The 20,853-nt window shown below is 36.8% G+C and overlaps 1 protein-coding gene across 1 annotated transcript; it reads left to right on the top strand.

The window, feature by feature from the left end:
* The first annotated feature begins 8,982 nt into the window (after positions 1 to 8,982).
* On the top strand, positions 8,983 to 11,840 carry tcf21 (transcription factor 21). Its single transcript, XM_028796172.2, has 2 exons — positions 8,983 to 9,535; positions 11,464 to 11,840. Exons 1-2 carry the CDS (start codon positions 9,086 to 9,088, stop codon positions 11,551 to 11,553), a joined length of 540 nt encoding a protein of 179 aa, XP_028652005.1. The 5' UTR covers positions 8,983 to 9,085; the 3' UTR covers positions 11,554 to 11,840.
* Positions 11,841 to 20,853: the final 9,013 nt, after the last annotated feature.

Here is a 20,853-nt window from a genome sequence, read left to right as displayed (position 1 = left end):
AATAACACTTGAGGGTCTGAAACAACAGGGCTGTGCTTCCACGTTTTGGAGAAACGTTACCCCATTAATTACTGTAGCTGTGATTGAATACAACTACTTCAGATTTTTACACAGTCAGTGAAATATGACCTGTGAAGAAACATACATGTATTGTCTATACCAGTGTTGTTGTTTTACTAATAGATAGATAGATAGATAGATAGATAGATAGATAGATAGATAGATAGATAGATAGATAGATAGATAGATAGATAGATAGAAACTTTATTAATCCCAAGGGGAAATTCACATACTCCAGCAGCAGCATACTGATAAGGAAACAATATTAAATTAAAGAGTGATAAAAAAATGCAGGTAAAACAGACAATAATTTTGTATAATATTAACGACAATCCGTATATAGCTTCAAGTGTTTACAGATAGAGCTATCTGTGGTGATCCATCCCAAGCACGCTCGTATTCCCCTTAAAGATTAGATTGCGCTTCCTGTTAACATTACTTTTTTTTTTCAAAAGCGAACATTTCTTCAAACTAAACACTTTTGCTGAATAGACTTCTGATATGTATGTGCTATGCTACATCTCTGCATCTATTACTGGAAATGGAAACAAAGCTATCAACTTACGTTCTGTTTACACGAAACAAAACATCGCGTATTTACACGTATGAGAATTCTTAATTCGATTTGCGAAAATGTGTATACTAAGTGGTTAAAGAAACGCTCGAGAGGTACGTCTTGCTTTCAGTTTTATTTGTGTGCGTGTAGCGTGTTGCGGCAGCTTGCACTGTGAAAGTCGCAAACTGAGATGATTGATTGAATGATTGACGGTGTCATCGGATCAATACAGACTTCTAAATTAATCGAATTACAGTTGTATATGTTATAAACCTAGTGATTAACTTAATCTTGAATGACCTTAGTTCTTTTTAAGTAAAGCAGGCAGTTGTTTGTATTTTTGTTTACGGGTGTTACTCATTTATGGTAACGGTCGTTATTTACAGTAATAACAGTATGAAAAATGTTAATAAACAAAAATGTATTTGTCACAGTAAGTTCGTTATACTGCATTCTTGAATCCCATTTCTGCAAACTACGTCATTATGGCAGAGATAAAAGACAATCTATCCATAATTTCTTCATATTAGATATTTGTCAAATTCGTTTTGGCCAAGTGAGACATCCTTTAGTTTTTATTCTCTGATGCGCTAACGAGATGCATGGTCGATGACTCGCAGATGCTTATATAGGAGCAACACAATTATCTCGGGTAATAAAGCTCCGTTGTGAGAGATAGCAATCATCGCGCTCGCATTAAATCCTTTCAGCCGAGCATTTACATCCCCTTATAATTCGGGATGTTTTGGCTTGGTAGTGAGCAGGTTAGTGGGGCAGCAATGGGAAATGACAGAAACAAAATATTAGTTTTGGGCTGCCTAGTATCTGTTACATGAGAATTTCCGAAGGCGCCAGCAGGTATTTGAGAAGACTTGTGGTCCTGTCCCCCCGGGAGAAGGCTTGGGGTTCAACCCCCCCCACCACTTAGCTTAATCAGGAGCTTAAGTGGGCCGTCTAAAAAGTACCAAATTTGTTAATTAAAGATCCCATTCTGCTTCACATCCTAGTCTGGGAAAGCGTCAAAAACTGATTAAGTATCACAGGTGCTTGCAAGTAATGGAGCTGTGTGCGCCCCCCGTTTAATGGCTTTGAGTCCTATTGCTATTGTTTCATACTCGAATGACGCCAGCTTTAGCCTATTACGAAACAACCCCATTGAAGGCCAAAGCATTAAACACAAATCTAAAACACGATCACGTCATTGAATCAATTCATCAGTGTTCTCTTCTGTGCCTTTTGTAATGAACATCTCAGGTGCCTTAAGGAGCACAATTCGACTTTTTATTTGACAGTGAATATTGTCATGTCCTATAGATTATCTCAATTGGCAATATAAAATAAACAACTTTTCAATTGCATTACAATTTTCATAAAGAGACACCCTGCATACATGTTATTATATATTTCTGTATTACTAATCATTAACATTTTCCTATCAAGTAACACTTATTCGAAATTTTGCGAATGTAATGACCTAATTATAAACTACAGCATATTAAATTGAACAATCCCTTTAATATCATAATACTAAACTGCACAATCACTATAAAAAGCGTCTTAAAATTCGTTGAAAGATATCTTGTCTTGATCATTTTTGTGTTTTTGTATTCACTTTAATTTTGATCTTTGAAGGTAATATTTGAGCTGTTCACCCACCAATTGATTTAATGAAGTCCGTTTTTCCAGTGATAAGGTAATCTGGTACCCTATAGAAAGGAAGCAATGGCAGATTAGGAGTCAGCACACAAGCACACTGGGCCACTAGAAGACAGTTAACCTTATTCCCATTTTTGGCATGTGGTTAAACATTTACACACATTAACTTAGTAAAACATGCAAGCGTGAAAAATCTGACATAATTTTGTAATACTGTATATGTGTTACTGCAACTACTGGTGTTTGTTTATGGGTATCAGGTAAATGAGTGGAATTATTTTATATTCAGATTATGCACATCAGCAAAACAAATGCTTTTTAGTGTATTCTATTTATTTCACGTGGAATTTAAACCTATAAACCTAGAAGATTTGATGGGCTTTGATCATATTCATATTTTTAATAACGTTATAATAAAGATCACAAGAAGCAAGTAATAGTCTTTAAAGAACTCCCACATGAGGGGTTTAAGTACCTGCCTCCGTAAATATAACTAATATAAAAACATAAAAAGAGTGTTTAATTCTCTAGCACATATTTCTGCAGATAATAAGTGCTAATTTATGTTTACAGTACTGTGCATCGAAAAATGCATCTGCCATAGTATAGTCAATTTATGAAAAGATTACCTCAAACCAGCAAAATAACCTGTATAATTTAAAAGCAACACACAGGGATATGATAAACAATACAGATAAGGTTTTGATAAGATTATAAAAATGAATGTTTTGGATTCTCCTGCGAAAACCTTCTGAAATGATTTCATTCCTCCCAAAGTAGTGTCTCTGACATTTGACCTGTGATTGTTCTTTAAGTAAAAGAACGGCGGTGCAGGCTCAGCGAGCATCATCAGTCTTTCTCATAGTCACCATAAGCCGATAACATGCAATCTGTCTCTGAAATCTGAATGTAGGAAAACAATCGGAATATCTACCCATTAATCAAAAGATAGTGTTGTTTTTCTTCGATACCATTTTTTTTAGCGAAAGGGCAACATTGTTATATTGTGGAATAAATTAATAGTATTTGAGTGTGAATAAGCGTGAATGCCTGTGCCTTTGTGGTGTGTGCCGAGACAGGACTCGTCCATAACTTTAAGTGTAAAAAAGAAAAAAGTGTAGCATATGTTTACTTCTTTTCTTGGCGTGGTTTTTAAACACTTTGTAAAATGTTTAAGAAATGCTAAGTTTTCTAAGACCAGACACTGATTCAGAATTTCAAACCAGATTCATTAACGATTGTAAAACGAATTGCTATAACTAAAATCATATGGACTATGAAAAAAGTAAATATACGCGTAATCATAGGCTCATAAAATGTGATGTTCCTATTTTTGTTTATTTAATGGTGTCAGAGTTCTTGTTTATTCTTAGAATGAAAAGATGAACAACGAATATTTTGCCGCAGCAGATCCTAAATTTGCCTACAGTCATTTATATTAGCAAAATTACCTGAGCTGTTTTCTTATGCTAAGCCGTGACACTTTAGAGAATTTTTAGTAAAATCTTCCCTTGATAGACTGTGACATTAACACAAAACTTAAAAAAAAATACGGATATATATATTATTTTGCATATACATTGCAAACATAATTATACAGAAAATAGCATTTTAAAACTCGCTCCATTCAGGGTCATGGTGGCTATCCTAGCAGCATCGGACGTAAGAAGGAAACACCTTGGAGAGGATATCACATCACCCATGGAAGAACACGACCACTAAGAACTGGCCAATATGGCACCACAAAGAAATCTAAAACACGCCTAGCCGAAAAAAACAGTTGTCGGAAACACTGCAGAACAACACGTGTTGCACAATGACAGCGACCTGGTCTGGGTTTCCAATCCAGAGCACTAGAGTTTTGAGGGGGCACTAATCACTGTGCCACCCATCTTCACACACTAAGGTTTCAGAAATGTGAATATGTATAAAGCGGCCATTTAAAAAATAGCTAAATCTTTTCTTTTAAAATCAAGAAAAAACTGCTTAGTTAAAAAAAAAACGGGAACAAGATAATTAGGCTATTAATTCAGGAGAACTTTTCCACTTGTTTGAATACCATAAACATGTAAGATTACACTTGAACATGCTGTTCCTTTCTCGCCACATAATCAGGTGGAATGGCCCTACAGACGTATACGGTGCCCACCCGCTGTTTGACTGTTTAACATAACGGGGAGTAAAATCACAGCATTTGAGACAAGGAAAAGTGACTTCAGTCCATCATGTGTGTGTGTGTTTGTGTGAGTGTGTGTGTGGATGACATGTTTTGTGGATAGATTTGTGTGTGTTTGTTTTTGTTTTGACAAAGCAAACGACATTTATGTTAAAGTCACTCAGTCACAACATTCAATTTTGTTTCATTTAGCACTTCTTCTTCAGATAAATAAATTAAATGTTATTACGCTGCCCGGCTGTTTTTTTCTGTATGACCACAATTGAAGGCATGCAGATTCCACAGCAACAACAACCCACACTGGCACTGCATGAGCGAGTCACTAGGATTGTCCATTTATACCTCGGTGTACCTCACCAGCGTCTCCAGAAGGAGTTCTAATTCGTTTCATTTATTTTAATGCAGCCTGAAGCTGGGAGGTCCGTGGGTGGGGCACGCCGTCAGAAGAGCAAGAAAAAAAAAAAGAAGAGCATGCGCGTTACTGCTTTCTTTAGTGTAATTGTACATTCTTTTTAGAAGTAAACATTTTTTTAACAGTTCGATATTTCGCAATGATTTTATAGTGAAATCTGACACTTTTGCTACAGGGATAGTTCACTAGTTTTTTTTTTTTAACCCAAAGAACTTTTTGGATTGAATAGTTGTTAAAGAAAATACAGCACGTGAATATTAAATGTAAAAATAACACGTATGATGCTATTTGTATATTACCTTCATAAACATCACACAGGCAGCAATGTTTTGCCTATTTAAGACATTTGTATATGCTAATATTTTTCTTCTTGTTATTTTAAGCCAAAACTATGAAGGACTTCATGCAGAATTTAATAGTAACCCGTTTGAATTAATGCACTGATTTCAGGCAGAACCGAAATGACGATTTGAGCGTGTATTGATGGGACAAAGCAGATTAGATCAGATTAAACATTAAAGAATGAAAAAACTCTCCGGCACCTGCAAATTTTCCTTAACTGTTCGAACGTTTACGTCGCAATCTTGATTCAGTTTAAAAAGTATTTAAATATCGGCATTAAGCTATTGTATACATCACTATTATATTTACTAAGAGCTTTGATCTTGGGAAACGCGCAACTTAAGTACAATGCATTATTATTATTATTATTATTATTATGGTTAAGTGGCAGAAACAGCAGGATAGTTAAGTTGCATACTGGTCTAAATATTACGGCCTTAACGGAAAAGGACTAATAGATTTTAAAAGTACTAATTCCAAAACAAAGGCTAAATTGAATTTTATACCGCTAACTATAAGAATTGAAGGAATTCGTCCCACTGCGGAGTTGGCGCTTCTTCCTGTGTGCACGCAGGTTTTTTCACGTGCCATGACGGTTTCCTCTCACATTCCAGACATCTACAAATTAAGTAAATTGATATAAACTCGAGTGGGCTGCGCTATTAATCTAGAGCTGGGTTCTTCCTCCAGCATCCACCACTACTCTACTTAGGAAAAATCAAGTTCGGAGGTACTGTAGATGGAGTGATTTAAATATCATGTTTACTTATAATGTTAAATGCAAATTAAGATTCTGTATAAAATTTTATATTATTATCCAACATGATAGATAGATAGATAGATAGATAGATAGATAGATAGATAGATAGATAGATAGATAGATAGATAGATCATACTCTTATCCTCTCTCTCACTCTCTCGCCTTTTCACAAATTACATTATAATAATGCTGCCAAAGACTGCATTTTTAACTAATATCAGTGCTCTGCATTAAGTGCATAAATTAATGTTTTTAAAGATTATCTTTCTCACTAGCCAGCATTTTAACAAATTTCTTGTATATGTTTTAACGATCTTTCGATCCAATTAGCCCTCAACTGCCATATTCTAAGTCTCAAAAACAAACTAAATAAATATATGTTAAACAGGGCATTTATGTAATGAGGCACCAGCATCGTTTCAATCGCGATATGTATCTAAAACAATGTGATAAGTGTTTTTATTACTTAGTATTACTAAGTGTAATTTTAATTATAATGGAAGTCAATGTCAATGTCAATTTATTTATATAGCATATTTAAAACAACATAGGAATGCTGTGGCCAAAGTGCTTTAAAATAAATGAAGAAAAAAACATACAATTAGCATAAATAACAAATAGAAATAAAATAAATGAACATAAATAAAATAAATAATAAACAGAAGTAAGATTACATAATCACAATGAGGAAACCATCAGTATTACTGAAGGTCACGGAAAGCAAGTGAATAGAACGAGTTAAGATTTTAAATCAATGTTAGATTTTCATAATAACTCAAACCTTAATATTTGAACACTAATGTTTCAAACCGTTCCAAATTACTATCTTATAGCTTTCAAAATAGTTATGTGAGTGCGTTAACGTTATTTATTATGCACTACACTCCCGAGCATCAAATAGTCAAAGTAAAGGGCCTCATTTGTTTGTGTCCACTGGTAGACTGGCGTCACAGTCAGGGTGTGGCTTCTTGTGCCCGTTGCTGCCAGCACACTGTACAAAACAGTTGGGCTGTCAACTATATGGCTGCTTTTATAAGGGTCTCTCCCCTGTATAATTTAAAAGCTAAGAAATTAGCTAAAACGAAAATCATTTTTTTCAGTTGCTAGCTTCAAGCTTGTCATTGATTTTCACAAGTAGATTATCCATCCATCCATTTTCCAACCCGCACAAGGCAGGAACCAATCTCGGGCAGGTGCCAACCCACCGCAGACAAGTAGATTATTTACTATTTAATTGAATTTTAGCATATAGCATATGGTGCAGTTTTCGTTGTGATGTTTTTGCCTTTGATAACTGATGCAATAGAAGCAAGAAAACTTGTACTCAATCAATTAATTAATTAGTTTGTATTTTTAAAATGCATTTACCACGATCACCAAATGAAAAGACGATTTCAAAAGACAAGAAATTAATACAAATAAAAGTTTTATCAAGGACGCCTCTGTTGTCACTGCATAATCAAAGAGTGTAAACGGGCTGACTACCACATCATTCCATGCCACCACATCATCCTCACACCCCTTTGATGCCCTGAATTTAATTCATTGTCGCGGAGTGCCGCAGCCCACCCTGGCAGACTGAATACTGCAAGTTTGAATTTAATAAACAGGAAGTTCACGTGGGTAGCTCGAGCTGTCAGATGCTGAACTTACTGAAGGTTACATTGGTGTAATAAAACATTTTCAGTATCCTTTCAGAAAAAATGGCATATAGCGTCAACTGAATTTATGGAATTTACAGTACTGCAGGTTTTCATTTAAACTAAGGTGTTTATAGTTTAAGGGTTCGTGTTCGATATTAGAAAAATGTTTTACTGTTAGATTAATAGGCAAAATGATTGATACTCTCATCGCTAATATCCTGATGGTTAATTCAGCGAGATCCTTCATCATGTCCAGTAATTCTTCTAGAACTTCAATTTTTGTGTTGCACGGGGAAAAAACATCAAGTAAATTATTAAATATTGTACACGTGACATTTAGTGTTTTCTGCATTTATATTGTATTATTGTCAATTATCCTTGATGCATAAGCCAGCATCCTACCTACTTTTGCAGTTACTTACAAGGCACTTAAGATCGCCTGGGATGAGTCAACTATATGACTTTTGAAATTTCCTTTATAGACTTTTGCAATTTTATGGTATGTAATGTTTTTCTTTAATACATTTAATTTTTACAAATTTTGAATATTTCAAAATGATTTAGCTATCTTATCGCTGTCGCATATTTTCATTCCATCGTTCTTTTGATTTCTTTATTCCAATTTGATCCATTATTTGACCTAATAAGTAGATGCTTTAAGATACAACCTAAATAAGGCAAAATAAAGAGAGCAATTTATACTTCACCTAAAATCCTGTTTTGAGTCCGTTAAACTCAGGAATATTTCGACAATCATTTCATTCATTTACGATACTAAAGGCTATCTCGGCATCAGTAGGTGAAAACAAAATCCAGTTTTGGACAGGTCACCATTTCATTACAGGGTGCAATCAAGGAAACGCCCACACTTACTCAAACAGGATCACTATCGAGTCATCAATTACATAAACAACCAGATGTTGGGGTAAAACTCCATAGGTCACTCTCAGAAGGTACAAACTCTAAACACTTAGTGACCTCTTTCAGATTCTCATGGTGCGCTGAGGCTGTATCGCTAATTACTGCGCCACCGTGCAGACATATTCAAACCAATTCACAAAAACCACTCGTTCGACTGCATTGTGCGTTTAATCCAACATAATGTGAAGATGTGTTGATGGGATTACCATTATTATTTTAATACATTCCCTTCACCATTTTACTTTTCCAGGTTGTCGTAGTAAATGGGGACACTGAACTCTCTATTAATTCTTCCTGTCATGTATTTTTGCACCATAAAAGTGAGCCTGCGTTTTCTTAATCTTGCTTTACACCAGCCTAGTGTCCGTGCCTTAAATGAACCCCCACCCCTAACCTCCCTCCCCACTCCAAAGTCAACGCCCACTTCTTTCGGCTAGATAAACTGTGTCTCCAAACTTTATTCCAGATGCCTCAAGTAAAAGGCGGCCGATGAGCTGTCCTGTATGTAGGGCTCTGGGTCCCCATTCAGCGATAACTGGTTGTCCGGAGAAAGGAAAATATGTCAACGGGTTCCGTTAGTGACATCGACGATCTTCACGAAGCAGAGCTGCTGGATTGTGACGTCTTGAAGTTGGAATGCGGCAAAGACACCGGGACTTCCAACGACAGCACCGAAGAGAGTTCCAATTGTGAGGGTGGCACGCAGAAAAAGAACAGAGGAGCGTCGGGAAAGAAGCGTAAAAACAGCCCGAGGAAAGGCACGCTGGGCGCAGTGGCACACGAAGGCAAGCAGGTCCAAAGAAATGCCGCGAATGCAAGGGAAAGGGCGAGGATGCGAGTTTTGAGTAAAGCGTTTTCCAGACTTAAGACCACTTTGCCCTGGGTGCCCCCGGACACTAAACTTTCCAAACTGGACACACTGAGACTGGCATCGAGCTATATAGCTCATTTGCGACAAATACTTGCCAATGACAAGTATGACAATGGCTACATTCACCCAGTCAATCTGGTGAGTGGTGATGAGTTTCTCTTGGAGATCTCGGTTCTTCATATGGCACCATAGGCAGTAAGGCCTTTTTGGAGAAACCTTTGGGCGGGGTTACAGAAAGGAAGGGTGACGAGGGAGGCTGAGGCTGGCAGACAATTATTTTGTCATAATTGAAAGTCATCGCTCCCTCTCTACAAACGCACAATTGTAACCTTATCATTGTCTTTTATATTATTATTCGAGACATCCTTATGGAGAAATACTCGTGGCTTTCGATTGACAGTGACGGTATTTTTCATTTAAACTGGCAGCTACTGCAATTCAAAAGTGTAACTTAACTTCCATTGAAAACTGATGCATGGTTTTAGTTAGACACGAAACAAATATTTAGTTTTATTTACGCTTTGTGTGAATTATGTTTAGGAAATTATCTGTAATGTACTTCTTATACTGCGGTTAATAATTTACAACTTCCATCCTATTTGCAGTGCAGCTCAAAGGTGGAAAGTGAACAGGAATAAACATAATCTGCTAAAAATATTGAACCTTTAATGCTGTTATTAAACTGATACAACTGTAAAATTAATTGCCTTTTCCAAATAGCTCTCAAATATAAATGTTTCACATTTAGCTTTGTTTCAGGATTTACTTACTTTGTGGGTACGTTCAAATTGTTTAAATTGATATCTGCTGGGCTGAATATGACTATGACACCTTCACTGTCAGATTCTTTCCATTTAGGTTAGAACTGCAGTAAGCATCGATCACAGCACCGAGGCACCTTGACCGTCAACTCTAAACACATTGATCTTGAGATTACACCGAACGTAATGACAAATACACACATGAACGTTGATTTAACCCTGCAGCTTGGACTGGTATAGTGCCGTCGAACTCGAAATAAATTTGGTACATGCATTAAATAGGAAGGGGACATACAGTTACATATACTGTACTGTAAAATGAGAATTAAACTCTACAGGGGTTGTTAAGACCGTGATGGTTTGCTGAGAGTTTATAAATTAATGTGGACACCGTTATGATTTTCTCATATATTACAGCATTGTATACAATTAGTCTCAGTCTCCGCATGCAATCTGCTTATTCCATTACGGGATCTTTCTCCAGAGTATCAGGAGCAGGAAAAGAACTAGGTGTGGACGGGACACCAGCGCTGGTGGAAATGTATATTTTTTCTGAGCATTTTATAAAACAACAACAACAACAATAATAATATAGAACTATACTAGTAGCCACGCCTTGTGTGTACTTGTAGTTGATTTAACAAAATGAAGTGTATAGAATATCCGAACTTGACAGATTATCAAAACAGGTGGAGTCTGAATTAAATGGAAGAAAAACAGACCGTGGATATTAAACGTTCAGCTGTTTGAACGCACTGTGGACTTGTGCTACTTTCAGATTCGAATTAAACACAAATAGAGCCAGCAAAAGTGTGTTAAAGAGAGAGATGTCCGGAGCAACCTCAAGAAATTTAGTAATACAACTAATTGCGCTTTTAGTAATCAGGACATTGCGGATGATTATTAGCAAACTAATAAACAAACGTCCATTACATGTTTGACAAGTTGGATAAAGCTTGAGATCATACCTGTTCTGAATATGAATGAATCTTTATTAGTGCTCGGCTTGTTCTGCATTAAAAATAGTTCTCTCTCTCTCTCTCTCTCTCTCTCTCTCTCTGTAGAATGCTTTGCGGTAGTGTTACTTGTGAAACTCAGCATGTATAATACCCAACATAAACCATGCCCATTCTAAATTCTGATTGTCAGTCATTGTAGCGCCTTCCGATCAAATCTGATCAAATGTAAACTGTTTTAGTCACCTTTTTAAATAAACGGAGTGTTAGTGCTGAATGTTTATACGCATGTAAAAGGAACAAAAAAGTGTTCTCTAACATATTCATTTGTTTATTTTTTACTTCTTAGACGTGGCCCTTTATGGTGGCTGGAAAACCTGAAACCGAGCTGAAAGAAGTTATGACAACAGCCCGTTTATGTGGAACCACGGCATCCTGATGAAGATCAAAAACTTAAGAACTTTGAATCAGGAAGACACTGCATTGCGACGAAATGCTCCAAACTCTTACAAAAGGACCAGCCGATCTTTTGTAAGACATACGTATTATTTAATTTTTTTTTCCTAGTTTCTGTTTGTAAGCCTTGCTGGTTCAAGTGCTATTTGAATATATGGATATCATGATAAAGCCTTTATAATTTTTTCCAAGTTCCATGGTACATATATATAGATGGCTTTGATAGTCATTCTTTTTTTTTTTTTTGCAAATAAATATGCTTTAAATATATATTTCTTTCTGGCCTTTTATAACATTTTCGTGAATAAACCTTGCTTTGTTAAAAAATAAAAAAATCTATGTTTTGTGTGATTTTCTTCTTGAAAACTCCTAATCAGCATTTTGTAGGGAGTAATGCATTACATTTAGGTCTCAAAAACAAGTACACATATCTTAATGCACCAACATTTGTAATATATAAGAAATGCAATGTTATTTTGATTAATGTATGTATCAGTGGAAATAAAAATAGGTATGAGTGCATAGTTTTCATACTGAACCCCCCAAAAAACATTTACCTGGTTGGTAGTACAAAATTTATGTACTTTCATGAGAAAATCTCCACATACATTTTCACAACCACTTAATGTTTTAGACGGTAATCAAATATACTGAAGGCTTTTAAAATATATTTTTTTGAGGAATACACTATGTAGGCACACATACATTAACTTGGTTTGTCTTTTCTATACAGCAGACTTGTGTTAAAGCAGATAGAGCCTGCTTGAAATGCCTGGGGCAGTTAACACATCGTACATGTTATTGAGAAGATAACAGAAAAAATATTTGAAATATATGCATGTGTGTGTGTATGCCTTTGTGTTTTATATATACAGTAGATATATATATATATCCATCCATCCATCCATACATTTTCTAACCCGCTGAATCCGAATACAGGGTCACGGGGGTCTGCTGGAGCCAATCCCAGCCAACACAGGGGTGCCAACCCACCGCAGTATATATATATATATATATATATATATATATATATATATATATAAAGGTATCAAGTCAAGCCGAGCTTCTTAAATCAATGTCATGTTGTATTGTCTGAATGGATGAGTTAATGTTCTGCACTTACTTGCTTTGGTCAGACTTTTGTAAGAGCACATTTTAAGCTGCCAAATAGTTTTATTTCAAAATGAAAAAATAAAAATTTATAAATTTATTTTACAAATAATTTGTACCGATGGCCTTGGGGGGAGCTTCCTCCAAAAACATTCTATTAGAGTATTAAGAACTGTATGTTTTTGAAATATATTCTTATTAGTAAACAATAAGTCTTTCATCCTTCCATCCATTTTAAAAGCTGCTCATCCAGTTTAAAGTTTCAGAGACCTGGTGCTTTTCTGACCGTATTAAGCGTACAGCAGGAGCAATTCATGAACAGGGTACATTCACACCCACCACTGAAGTATGCCAATTTAGTTGTACCAAATGATTAAATGAGGAATGCTGGAGTATGCAGAGCATATCCCATGCAGAAATGGGGAGAACATGCAAACTCTACATGGGCAATGCCCAAAATTCAAACCCAATGCCAGGAAGACATCCACAAGAACTTTTAACCATTGTAATTACACTTTCTATTCAGTCCTGTTTAACACATACATGTGACATGCAATGCAGCATTTAGTGGCAAAATGTGATGAGTTTTTAATGTTCCTAACATCACAAAAATGTACCTATAAGTATGTAGTTTATGATGTTTTACATGATTTAAACTTGATTTTCAGTGCACGTGTAAGCAGCTGATATCCTTACATGCTGTATAGAATGTAAGGCAAAGTGTACTATTTTACATTAAAAAATAATGTGATAAAGAATCAAGTAACTACAATGTTAAAGCAAAATTCACATTTGTGTCACTGTTTTACTATAAGGATTAATGTTTGCATTAGGAGTGACAACATAAATATACTAGGTATAAATATATATCAAAATTAACTATTAGGATGTACAATACATTAAGAAATCTTGCTTATCAATTTAACTTTTCAAAATAAACGCAGATAGGGAGCTTAAACATACTTTTTATCCAGAAATATTCCTACTCTTTTGAATTCAAAAGCATTGTGTTAGTGTTATCTGCAGTATCACCAAGTATAATGGGTGCATTTACTAAGCTGAGTTTCAGCTGAGTGTTTAAACAACATGTAACAAAAAAAAATGCACTACTGAATGTGAAAGTGTTTATGATTAGCTCAGACATAAAGATTTCAAGTTTGAGCCAGATCCCATAGATCTGTTTAATTCCCAGGGGTTATGACCGTATTGTATATACAATGTCTTCAGAATTCATACAGTCACTCTGTAAAACCTGGAATAAAGAAGAAGAATTTAAGATGGTCTTTATTTGATACTGGAAAGTGTATCTTTGTAAAATGGTAAATTGAGTAATAATATGTTCAAGAAAAAGAAAACATGACTTTGTTTTCTTTGGGTACTCCCATTTCCTCCCACATCCCATAGATGTGTGTGTTTAGCTAACTGGCGACTATAAATCGATCAAACCGGTATGAGTGTGTGCGTGGGTGGGGAGCTTTGTGTGCTCTGTGTGAAGAGGTGCCCTGCGATGGACTAGCATTCTGTCCGGGGATTGTTTGTGCTGTGTGATCATTCTTCTTGAAACCCTGAAGTGATGAAAGCAAGATCAGAAAGGAAAAGAACAGAAAATGCAGATTATAGTTTTTCTGTGCTATTTCATTAGCTATGCTATTTCAGTAAACACTGAATTCAGCAATGTGTCAAAATGCAATCCAATTTACCTAGAAATTCTAAAATGAAAACAACAGTTAAAAGTTCATAATAAGCTAGCCTTCGGTGTGAATGTATATATATACATATATATATACAGTTATATATATTAACTGTATATATACTTATATAACTATATATATATATATATATATATATATATATATATATATATATATATATATATATATATATATATAACTATATACTATTGATCCACTTTCTGAAAACGCGCTTACTCCATTACATGGTTGTAGTTTACCTGAGTCTTGATCAGCAGCACTGGGCACAAAACAGGAATGAGCACTGAACAGAATGTCAACAAATCATAGGAACCATTCCCTCATACCTTGCCAATTTGGTCAACACACACTTCTTTGGGATGTGGGAAAAAAACAAAATAAATACTCACTGTCATTGGTCTCAGTCAGGCCCTTATCAAATAAAACTGGCAGACGCCAGGTCCTTGATAGCGGGACCGAGGCCAGTGGGACAGTAAGACAGGCAGACACATAGGTGCAATTTTACAAAAAAGGTGCAATTTATTGTGCAATAAATGGCTAAAATTGACCGAAAAAGTGCATGTAGCAAAAGGGTGAAATGAAAATCCAGAAGATTTTAAAATGTACTAAAATGCACAATAAATATCTCCAGAACAAAAACAAAAAAAAACCTGAAAATTGCACCCACCCAATTATTGTTCCATCTGGGTGCTTCATTCCCGCTCCTGGCCCCAAGCAACCCTGGTCGTCCTACCCTTCGCCTAGCTTGTCCTTTCTTGCTCTCCTACTCCCCGTACCCCTTCTACTTTCCCGACAGGATTTTATAAGTTCCACTAGCAATCAGCTGACAAGGGACCTGGACACCCGCTCCCCTGTCATGTGTTCCGGGCCCCTTAAACCAGAGAGTTAACCACGCGCATGCTCACCTGTTCACCAGACGGCGCTAGTTCATGCTCACGTACAACTCCTGACTCCTTCCCGTGACTTCATATGCTTGATCAACTGCATCTCCTCAGCAGGCAACAAAAGCAGCAAACAATAAACAATGCAGTTCTAAAACCTTTTATTACACTGGCCGATACAACTCCCCGAGGGCCCTTCGATGAGAGACGTCAACAACGTCATTTAAAATCCTCTTAAGAGGCATCACCCGGTGGCCGCTGACATCGTCCTACACCCCTTCACGTGCACCTGAAAGGATGGAAGTATGTGCCCTTTCTCAAAAATGTATTTATATTACTCAGGACGGACAGGGTACAGTTAATTGTAATCATCAGGACACCTCTGCGAGGAATTATAAACTGCCATGCAAGAAGCTGGCGAGGGCAAAAATGCCCCCATTTGTTGTGAAGGTAGCTGCATCTTCACACTCACCTAGATCAGAGGAGAACATGTAAATCTACACAGACAGTGACTGTTTCAGGAAATATATCCGAGTCCTAGGAACTTTGAGGCAGCTTTGCAAACTATTTGGATCACCATTACCCTCTCCATCCAAAGAATCTATATACTGTATCTGTCTGTTAAGGAGCTCACTTAAATTTCATCCAGAGCAATGGGGGTCAGAGCCTACCACAGCACAATCAGGCTCAAGTCAGGAATCAAATCGTAAAATGGCATCAGTCCATTGCAGGGTATATCTCTGCAAAAATCCATACTCACTCATACAGGACCAAATTAGAGCTATGATTTTGGGATGTGGGAAGTAAAACTTGAGTATTTTAAGAAAAACACAGGGAAAATGTTCAGACTCTACACAAACTCTGTCCAGCCTGAGGTTTAAACCCAAGACTTTGGAGCTATTAGGCATCAGCACAAACCACTACACCACTATGCTGCTCAATTCCAAAACATTGTGTTGTACGTTTTTCTTCCATCCATCTATTTCTAAGCAAACTTACACCACCCAGAAGATTGTGAACACCAAAGGCTATCCTGGTATCATCAGTCAGTAAAATGAAACTTGTTTGCAGTGGTTCCAGATCTCACAAATGAAATAACTATCATATATAGCATGCTATACATACACACATTTCTTCATTTTTATTGTCAATGTTTTTAACAAACAGCATGCACTGTACACTGCGTATCTAATTATTTATGGATTATAATTTATCAAAACAACTGGCTTGTAATAATTATAATTTACAATACATTGTAAACTATGTCTGGATGATGGTTTGCAAATATATTTGTGTATAGGAATGGATTTATCATTTATTTACATAACCTTTTTTTTTTTATAGAATTTTGTGGTGCCTTGTGAAAAAAAATTGTGCAACAGGATGCCAGTCCATCATGCACACATATACATTATTTGTGTTTTTGGCATTGAGACGGGACTCTACACTACACGTTTTAATTTACAGGCTGAATTATTAACAATAGGGACTTGTATAGTAGAGAAGAAATATTTGATTTTCTAATAAATAGTCAGTCAATCAGTCATTTTCCAACCCGCTATATCCTAACACAGGGTCACGGGGGTCTGCTGGAGCCCATCCTAGCCAACACAGGGCACAAGGCAGGAACAAATCCCGGGCAGGGTGCCAGCCCACCGCAGTTTCTAATAAATAATATTAACTTAATTAATAAAATGAGGTTAACATTACACAGTATACCATGCATATATATATATATATATGCATCCATTTCATTATCAGAGTACTCCCTTCATTAAATTTAGGTTTATATTTTTTAATAATCTCTAGAAAGTATGTTGATTTTGGAAATTTTGCCTTTTGATCTTGTAAAGAAAACTACAATTGTAATGTTACAATCCTGTTATACATAGAGATATAACAACTATTATATTTTGTTGGCTTAAAGACTTAACAAATAAAGATGATCACAACGTAACATAGATGTGTTCCCTTGCAACAGCACATGAATTATAATTTTCCAGAAACACTGATACATTTACCCTATTCCAATGAAATCTGATATGGGCCATCATGTTTAAAATTCCTTTATACACAGTTCCTTTTACGAAGTTACGCGGGATAAAGTATACAGATTGAGCTGCATAATTTTTGTTGCACCAAATGCTGTGTTTGGAATTACCCAGATTAAAAAATAATTAAAAATGTAGAAACTTTCTGAAGTCACTCATTAGCTGCTTACCTGTGCAGTGGCTCTGAAGCCAATGACTGGGTATGTCATTTTATCCTAATGATTTATGTGTATGCTTAAGAATAGCACACAAGCAGAACTGAGAGAACATGGAAACAAAGATGACAGCACTCTGCATAGTCCAGGAAGGCCTGCTGGCTCACAGTGTGTGAAATTGGTTTGCTAGTATAAAGGGTCTAGTCAGGGAATCGTTTGCAACAGTAGTAATGTGCAAGAAAGCATTATAAGGCTGCCAGTGCCATATGTGGTAACCTCTAACCTGAGTTATATACCTCATAAACAGGAATATAAATCTGTACCATTTAGAAATATCAAATTAGCCTCTAAATATGAAGATTTTTTTTTTTTGGTGGAAGGTTATAGATTGGAATTAGGAACTCCAGAACAGAAGAGGGAGAAAACAGGAAGGTAAGTGGTCAATGTAGACGAGAGACCTGTTGTGTATTATAAAAAGCCAAATGAATTCAGAAGAGCAGGTAAACATCATATGAACTGTTATTTTCTTCTTTATTTTATTACAATCTACTGTAGTATCAGCTACATGTGTACAGTAAGTGAAAAAAGCAAATGACTTATATCTTAAAATTTTGGAATACAAATGAGAGGTGCATACAGTGGATTTAGAAGGTATTCTGACCCCTTCATGTTTTGCACACAGTATGTTGTAGATTTAATTGTAAATAGATACTGTAAAAGAATGAGTCTCAATACAATGGAAAGGTTTGGGGCAGCCACCCGTATATTGTCCCTGGCTGCAAAATGTTTTTTTAAATAAGCACTGATGTGCATGAATGGAGTTCTAGATTAAACTGATCAGGTTGATCAAAGATGGTGGCTTTATAGGCTGTAAAGAGGAAGTGACGTCATTTGGCTGGAACTGGAATTGATGTCAGTCGGGGCCCTGGAACCGGAAGTGACACCAGTCTGGCCACCGAAAGCGGAAGTGACGTCAGTCTGGCCACCGGAACCGGAAGTGATGTTGAATCAAGCAGGTTTTCTCGTCTTTGGCCTGGAGAGATAACAGTGGTAGGCTTAGTGCACCCCACCACTCCCTGGCCTGGTGGGTAATTACCTCCACTTGGTCGATTCATCTCCCTCCTAGTCACACATGTGTGACAATACATTTGCTATTGTTGCCCACTCAATAATCCATAATGGCAAAGTGAAAAAAAATTTTTTCAGAAAGGTTTGTAAATTTATATAAAAAATTATAACACTTTAGTATACGTACTGCAAAAATGCATCCATTGCTCATTTATTCTTATGTAACAAGACCTTAACAAAGGTTTCATTTGGCCTTCATAACACTTATAAAACATCAGTTGATTGGTTATTCATCTCTGTGCAGTGTGGTATATTGCCATGATGGTAAAATGACTTGGTAATATGAAAGATTTTCAGATCGTATACAAAATATATAATATCAAGATATAATTGTCTCAGTTAAGCCATCTCAGGCCACTCAAAGGTGAAGTTTTATTAGTAGGTCACATTGCAGAGATGAATAAACATTTCACTGAGCTTTGTAAGTGCTATGAAGACACAAAGAAGTCTTTGTTAAGGTCTTGTTGCATAAAAAATGTACAAGTAATAGATGCATTTTTGCAGTACCAAATCTAAAGTGTCACTTTTTACCAAATACAAAATCACTAATATTAAAATCTGTGAGTGGTGCTTAGGTCATAATAGTCATTCATAACCATAACCACCAGCATCAATAGTCATTTTATGTTGTTTTCATATTGCTATTTCAAATTTCCTGCTGTTGTACCTTACAAAAAATTTTCATTTGCTCAGCATCATACTCTTAGCAGCATTTTATAGTTTATGGCCTCAGTTTTGCACTGCATCTGTATTGAGGAGCTACATGGATGATGTCACAAGCATCCTTCAGACTGCTACATGCATGACAAGACTTCTTAAGTGCTTGGACAAGCTGATCACATGGGCAGGAATTAAGATTAAGCTGCAAGACAAGACCATTTTGTTCATTGGAGGAGAGCCCATTCCATACAGATGGGGAAACTAGCCAAGCAACAACCTGTGGAGGGCCTGGCGAAGACTGATCAATGCCATCTTCCTGGGAAATCTAATGTGTGGTGTTGCCAACATGAGCTACATATATCAACAAGTGATATGACCACTGAAAATCTGTAAAATTTCCTAATTGATGGTCAGCAGGATGGACAGCCTAGCCAACAGCTAAATCCAAAAGTGGTTGGACTTGCTCCATTGCTTTTCAGAAGTAGGCCTCTTCGGCTAGAATATACTGTACATGAGCTCCCAACAAAGCTGAGATGAGTCCCCTGACCAACACGTAAGAAATGCTAAGTCCCCACCCACACAGGCTGCAAGTGGAAGGCGCAAACCGAGGCAGATCGTGCTGTCTCCGGTCTGCAACACAGAGAGGTGATAGGGTCAGTCCAGATCAGTCATACTGGCTTGGGTTGGGGGAGCACCACAACATTTTTGGTAAAAAGCCACCAAAAAGCATTGAAGGGCCATGGTAGTAGATGAGGTCACCAGGTTAGAGCAGAATCATTATTACACAAAGCCAGTATTTCAGGGCTGCCAGGGAGCCTGGACCCTGTGGGATGCAACAGTGAATAGACACATTAGTTGATCAGACATTTGGAGGATTCCACAAACCAGACTCTGCTTTCTGATAAGGGCAACATTTGACACCCTTCCATGCCCATGGAATCTTACCCAAAGGTTTGGAAGTGACATAGGCTACCTGCGGTGTGGCAACAACAAAGCAAGCCTCCAGAACATCCTATCAGGATGTAAGGTGGTGTTGACACAGGGACTCTTTAAGGTGGTGCCATGACCAAGCACCTGCACAGAACAGAGACAACATACTCATACCAGACTAGGCTTGGCAGATGCTGGTGGACCTCAGAAGGCAGTTGGTCTTCCCGAGAGAGATCATACCAACCTCTTTCCAGCCAGATATTATTCGTGTGGTCTGCAGTAGACAAAGAGTTGGCAGAGGAGTACCAAGAGGCTGGCTGTAAGGCCATGGTCTACCCCATAGAAGTCATATGCCAAGGCTTTGTTAGCAAAGCAGTACTACAGCTGCTCCATGGTGAAGGCATGACAGGGTCAAACTCACCTAAAGCCATGAATCTTCATGGTATAATCACCTCTCCCCCCACCCCACTCCCTTTTCTATCTGCTGTTACTGTATTACAACGATCGAAGTTTCACTCTCTTCAATCACATATTGATACATCGCGATGCTTAAAGGTTAACACAGGGATCCTAACCAACTCTTTGATCAAATGTCACCGTATTGTTATAAAAAGAGTACCACCACTAATTTGGCTGCACTTCAACCAATGGCACAA

Source organism: Erpetoichthys calabaricus, chromosome 3 (assembly GCF_900747795.2).
Source record: "Erpetoichthys calabaricus chromosome 3, fErpCal1.3, whole genome shotgun sequence".
In the NCBI taxonomy this organism is placed as follows: Eukaryota; Metazoa; Chordata; class Cladistia; order Polypteriformes; family Polypteridae; genus Erpetoichthys; species Erpetoichthys calabaricus.
This window is presented reverse-complemented; position numbering and strand designations above follow the sequence as displayed.

What these genes read in the sequence shown, in the direction of transcription:
- tcf21 (XM_028796172.2), top strand. Translation starts at nt 9,086, where the DNA reads ATGTCAACGGGTTCCGTTAGTGACATCGACGATCTTCACGAAGCAGAG. An exon ending in ACATTCACCCAGTCAATCTG is followed by an intron (nt 9,536 to 11,463) that starts GTGAGTGGTGAT and finishes TTTACTTCTTAG; the next exon opens with ACGTGGCCCTTTATGGTGGC.